This window comes from Sinocyclocheilus anshuiensis, unplaced genomic scaffold (genome assembly GCF_001515605.1).
Source record: "Sinocyclocheilus anshuiensis isolate Anshui unplaced genomic scaffold, SAMN03320099.WGS_v1.1 scaffold51, whole genome shotgun sequence".
NCBI classification, from domain to species: Eukaryota; Metazoa; Chordata; class Actinopteri; order Cypriniformes; family Cyprinidae; genus Sinocyclocheilus; species Sinocyclocheilus anshuiensis.
In genome coordinates, this window is record NW_015548296.1 from 5,550,863 (window position 1) to 5,557,346 (window position 6,484).

At 39.3% G+C, this 6,484-nt stretch overlaps 1 protein-coding gene across 1 annotated transcript in view; it reads right to left on the reverse strand.

Moving 5' to 3' along the window:
• The window catches only part of LOC107656093 (glutamate receptor ionotropic, NMDA 3B-like), an 84,510-nt gene extending 79,740 nt beyond the window's left edge, over positions 1 to 4,770 (reverse strand). The window contains exon 1 of the mRNA XM_016443787.1: positions 4,186 to 4,770. Within this exon, the coding sequence (XP_016299273.1) occupies positions 4,186 to 4,644 (459 nt within the window). The 5' untranslated portion in view covers positions 4,645 to 4,770. The remainder of the gene's footprint in view (positions 1 to 4,185) is intronic.
• Between the last annotated feature and the right edge of the window lie 1,714 nt (positions 4,771 to 6,484).

The window sequence follows — 6,484 nt, forward strand, 5'->3', positions numbered from 1 at the left end:
TGTTATTTTTGTGAATATTTTGTATAAAGATTCCTTGTGTAAGTGTACTTTAGGCTGCTGATTTTTGGCATTCATCAGCAACACAGTGTTTTGCAAAAAGACACAGAATAAATATGTTCATGAAAAATGTTTGACTTCATTTTTTATACGTTAAGAATCAGAATCACAAACATTCAAATCATACCCAACCCTATAACGAGTGCAGGATTTGATATTTACGGTTGATGCCGAGGATGGAGATGAAGACAGATGAATAAAGGCTTGAATTTGCATGTGTTCCTCGCAGTTGAATGGATTCTGAAGATCTGGATTACAGTTTATAAATAAAACAGACTCATATTGTGTTTTTATGTTGTATTTTTGGTTCTGTTGTCAGTCACAGCATGACTCCCATGGCAAACAAAATGAATAGTACTTGTTAAGTGAACAATTTTTTATTTTAAGGTTGTAAAGTATAGTCTTGTTTAACATTATGTAATCCTTCAAAACGAGTTGGCAGCAGAAATCACACTGAACAGAACGAAATGTTATCATTTCACATTAAGTACATGAGTTAACTCTTTAAATTTGTACACTGGTACACCTATAAAGTGTTCATATGTAAATACTTTATATTTTAGATGCTGTCAGTATGTCAATATTGTATATTTCAGCATCTATACAAATGTAAGTAAGAGTATGTGTGGTAGAACCACACATTTTTTTATTAAAAAGGCATACAAATACTCATGAGCTCAAGTTGAATGATTAGATGTGGAGAATTTCACTGGATTTTCACTAAATATTTGGACAGTAGTTAAGAAGCCCCTGAAGAGATTTTAATGGATGGATATTAAACAAGACAAATGTATGCGTTTCCCCATCTGGCTGTAAGATTTACCGTATTTTCTCCCTTTTTAATTTCTTAAAGTACCTTGTGATGTAAGTACTTTTCAGCCAGTGCTGCATGCCAAATACACCAGCACATGAAGCTTCCCTCCGCAGCCAAGACAGGTGCAAAATATCCAATACACTCAAATGAACTCCATAATATATCATTAGGCATGCCAACAATTCAGCATCAAACATGACAACAAACAAACGAGAGAAATACAATTAAATGCAAACAGCACAGCTGCTTCATGCAAATGTCATTTTAACCATCTAATGTATTCCAGGCCATATCATTAACTCCAGCATTTTAGCAGGACATCTCATTTGACACTGATGTCTGTGAAACTGTCTCGGCGTATGACATACCTGACTGAGTGTAATGCAATGCGGCATCTATTTCTGCTTGAGAGAACACACCTGTCAGAGAAACATTTTCTCCTATAGAGCAGGTGGATCATAACAATCCAAACACAAACCTAACACACAAGCTGAGGAGATCTGTTGTGACCTGAGGGCTAGTCCACATCAAGCTGCATCTCAGAGTGAAGCCAAAATCTCCACAAAAATGAATCTACATTGACATCAAAGAGAGAGAAAAAATAACATAAAACTCTGAATCATATTATAGGCCATTTTGGGTAGCACATAAATTGAGGGCATGGTAGATAATTAGTTAGGTCAGGTCTTGCATAAATTGTTTGACAAGCACCTGATTTGGCGATTACGCTAAGCCTGCCATCTTTGAAAATGTGTCTTGTGTCCTATATCTAATTACTCATCTAGATTTTTGTAATTAATATTTGTTATTTTGTTAATTAGATTTCTGTCCAGTCTGGTGGATCTAAATTACACAGGTGACACATTTTCATTGTCAAGGACAAGCAAAAAAATATAATAATCTACAAACGTGAATACATGTTGGGATTTAGCTATGCCTTCAGCATAACATGGATATCAGGGATGACAGCAGAGGCGTCATGCCCATTCAAAGTGAGCGGTGAACATGATTTCACCAAGTACAACATGTTCCTGGATCAACATCCTTGTTGATCCTGGAACAACATTCCAATCAACCAATCAGAATAGAGATATAACTTTTCAGGAAATGTCAGTTTTAGGCTTACAATCAGGATTAGGTGCTTCTACACTCTTGTTAATCAGCTATCATTTCCCACTGATTTTAGGAATAAATTATGGGTAGGGTTAGGTTTAGGGGTAGGGATTGGGTTAAGTCTATATTTTTGGACATTAATGTTGATCCAGCATCATCAAAAGATCTTGATCCAGAAACATGCCTTACTTGGCAAAATCATGGCGACCGGGCACGTGCCCCCTCAGATTTCTGATCCAAGTGGATTTTAAATGCAGCTTCCACAAAAAAATTGCCGAATAATATTTTTTATATTCGATACAATCACACCTGTGTGATTAGATCCAGTGCTGCACAGCATCATTTGCTAAATTCAAATCTGCGTTCGCGCTTTGGCTGCTGCTGAGCCAGAGACAGACGCGTTTGTACAGCGCTGCATTATAACCAATCACACACGATTCTGTTGAGCTTATGAATGCAATGGCCAATCAGAGACGTTCAGATGAGTCATCGCTGAAACGCGGTGTTTTGTTCACTCGGTCGGTGACTGTGCAGATGTGCGTATGAATGTAAGTAAGATATTCATTTCACAGTGTAAACAGCTTCAGGGATTTAAATGGGAGTTTTGGAGAGTGCCTGAACTCTGGCTAGACTGAAGTGAAAATGTTCTTTTATAATGTAAATGTTCTTTGCTCTCTGTAAAATGAAAATGTTATAATAGTCTATAGTAACTCACAATATTGTTATTAAATTCACATTAAATACAAAGTCAGTCGTATTAAAAATACATATCTGGTAAGCCTTTGCTTAAATAAAAAGTCGGGTTTTTATGTGTAGTTAGTAGATTACACTATCTACATTGCCCATCACTTATAGTTTAAATAACAATATGGGGCAAAACGCATTTACTTATGTTCGAGAATCGAGATATTTCCTGATATAGTTAACACGTTTATTTTATTTCGAGTAAAAAAAAAATAAAATAAAAAATAAAAAAAACATAAGCCTATATCAGTTATGCAGTGCTTTTGTGGCTGCTGTGTCACGTGACAAGCATAACAAAATGTAAAATAAAGTGATTTAAAAAAAGAGGAGAATCTTGTCCTTGAAGAATTCACATTTATCCACTGATATAGCCTATTACAGATCAGTACATTTTTCACGTTTTTTTAATTAAACTATTTTGTTGTGACAATTATAACGTTTCACAACTAAAACGCTATAAATAAAACACGAAAAAAAGTGATCTATTTATTTTGTACGCATCTAAAAAGTGATAATGTTTTGTCGATGCAACTGTCCAATAGTAATCTTAGTAATCTTAATGGAAAGTGTTCAGGAACTGTTGCTATGGTTACCTCCTCGGAAACGCGATTTCTGTTTTGGAGCGTACAATTACCGCATTCGGGAAAACTTTTTTGTTATTTAAACGTTGTTTGAAAACAACTTTGAAATGCATATGTTATGTAATAAAACATGCATATGGCCCCACAAAGTGCTTTGACCACTAAGGGTGGGAATATTTTGGGGAGGGGGTGTATTTCAAGCATTAGGCTAATTGGGGGGATTCAAACCTTAATTATCCTTCACCTCCAAACCCCCCTAAATTCACACCGATTCCTGTGCGTTCCCAGTCAACAGATGCATGCAAGTCGTATTGAGCATAAAACGCGTCACAGATATCAAGTGTAGCATTAGTTCTGGCAGGTCACGTTAGTCAAGCTTGCATCAGCTGACTCTCAGCTGATCCCCATCTACCTATGGGAATACGACACCTATCTAAGCATTCATATATAAGGTCCCTCAGTAGTATCAGCAGTTTTCGCATTGCTCAATAGCTAATTAGCCTCCTCCATCCCCAGCTCCTCCTCTGTCAGTCGGGATTCAGCCTTCTGATTCTCCTTGAATCAGACTAATTCTAAAATGTGTACATAACATTATTGAACTTTAACAATATCTGCAATACATTTATGTTGGTTCTGTTCTGTTTACCCTGGGGGGTTATCGCTGCTCTCCCTGCTCTCATCCATGCTAGGCTGCATGGAGGCGCAGGGAGTTCTTGCCCAGAACAGAACCATCCCGCCAATCCAAACTGTATGCTAATTGTCAATCATCTTTGATGATAGTGGTCCTGACAGAAGTAAGTTGCAATTAAAAAGTCAAACAAATCAACACACGATTGAAAACAGGAGCAGGTTTGCTGCTTAAATGAAACGTGTTACCTGGGTTTTGAGGGGCTCTCCGTGCTCAATGATGCTTATAAAAGGAATTTCCAAAAAAGAGGACATAAATTCCATTTGCACTATTTCCTCCTGCGTCTGAGGGAAGGCGAGCACAGCCGAGACCCCCTGGACCACTATATCCTGACACACACACCTGAAGAGCGACTCGGGGTCTCCGCTCGGGGCTTCCCGAGCCACCACGTCCAGGCTCAAGTTGTACGGAAGAAAGTTGTTGCCGCTTTCGGCGAGACCGCTGAGGGCGCGGTGGAGAGCCACCCGCACCCGGACCGACTGGCGGGGAGGCAGGAGGGCACCCAGGCGCACGGTGTGTCCTATCCGCGCAAGGATGTGGCAGGGCTGCGGGTGAGAATGAGCGGGCTGGACGAGCAGGGTATGGAGAAGGAATATTTGCGATCCCAAATAAAAGTATGCCAAGAATGTGTAGAAGATGAAATTCATCCTGCTTCACTCTTAACGGTGGTGATGAGGCATTGTCAGAAGATAGCATTGCTCGCCTTGTTGTCTGGTCTTTTCTTTAACGTCCTTTATTGTTTTTTTGTTTTTGTTTTTTTTAGTGCAGGATGGTGTATGAGGAGTGATCTATGGAGTTACTGTGTGAATGTGATACTCTGCTCAGGAGAGGAGGGGGTTTCGCGAAAGGCGGGGATGTCATTGCGTTCACACCCAAAGAAGCGCTGGAGAGGCGTAATGGTATCATTAGGAAAACAGCGCGAGAGAGAACGACTTCAGAGCGTAAATACAGGAACTCTCTTATTAAAACCTCTCTTTACACAAAGGCGTGTTCTTTAGTGTTCCATCGTCATGTTGTTCGGGGTTTCAGAGAGGAAGCCTCATATATAGCTGATTATAAACAAGATTCCAACTTAGTACTAAAGTCCTCCATACAGACAGTAACTGGATGCAGCAGGTACACGCACACTTAGAAATGTATATGCCATTCCTTAAAGGAATAGTTCATCCATCATTGTCTTCTCCTCCGCTACAGCACTAACATATCAGTGTACATTTTTAAACTAGGTAGAAGATGTTAGTGGATTTAGAAAACTTGTAAGAGTCATAACTTTAGCTTTTTTGTTGTTTTTGTTTTGGAGCTTTGTAGATTATGCTTTAAAAATAAAGGTTCTAAAATGGGGTTTTTACAAACATTTTTGGTTCCGCAAAGAACCTTTCAGTGAGCAGTTCCTAGAAGAACCTTTGAAAAAAACATTTTTTAGAATAAATAACCTTTTGTGGAATGGAAAGGTTCCATGGATACTGAAGGTTCTTCACTGACATACTGTTATATATATAACTGTTGTTGTGAGCTGTATGAAGATTATTCAAAATATGCTTGGAGAATAACTGGAACAAGTAGTTTTACACAAACATTACAACATTTATTGGAGACTATCATATAATCAAGTCTGTAATTATAGAATAAACAAGCTGACTGAGGGATGAAAACACTTCAATTAACAAAGAAAAATAACATAGAAGAGAGAGATAACAGAAGGCAGGGGATGGTAAGTGGGTCACTGTTTTGGACCCGAGTATCAGGGATTCGATACGGGCCAGTCATGCGGTAAAATGGAATCTGATGAAGGTGGACTGAAGCCTCGGCCAATCACATACCCTGTTATACGCTATAAAGAACTAGAGTAGCATGGAATGTGAAACTAATCACAACAGCGCGAGGCCACGACTGGGGGAAATCGTGGCCTAATGGTTAGAGAGTTGGACTCGTAACCCAAAGGTTGCGGGTTTGAGTCTCGTACTGGCAGGGATTGTAGGTGGGGGGAGTGAATGTACAGCGCTCTCTTCCACCTTCAATACCACGACGGAGGTGCCCTTGAGCAAGGCACGAACCCCCAACTGCTCCCCGGGCGCCGCAGCATAAATGGCTGCCCACTGCTCCGGGTGTGTGTTCACGGTGTGTGTGTGTTCACTGCTGTGTGTGTGCACTTTGGATGGGTTAAATGCAGAGCACTAATTCCAAGTATGGGTCACCATACTTGGCCACATGTCACGTCACGTCACTAATGTAGAATTTCCCTTAATTACTAATAGTAAGCACTAAAAGCTGAATAGAAAAAGTCACTATTCATGTTTGTCTGCTGGTTTTTCCTTAGGTGTGGTGAATGAAATGTCAGAAAAAAGTACAAATCTTTGGATTTAAAGTAAAGAAATTAAATAAATGAGAGTCAGCAAATATGCTCAATTGTTTGAAGCTGGACCCTTCTCATATTTTTGTGTGCTGAAGTAAACAATAGCAGGGAAAATGGTACAGGTTTTGCTCCAA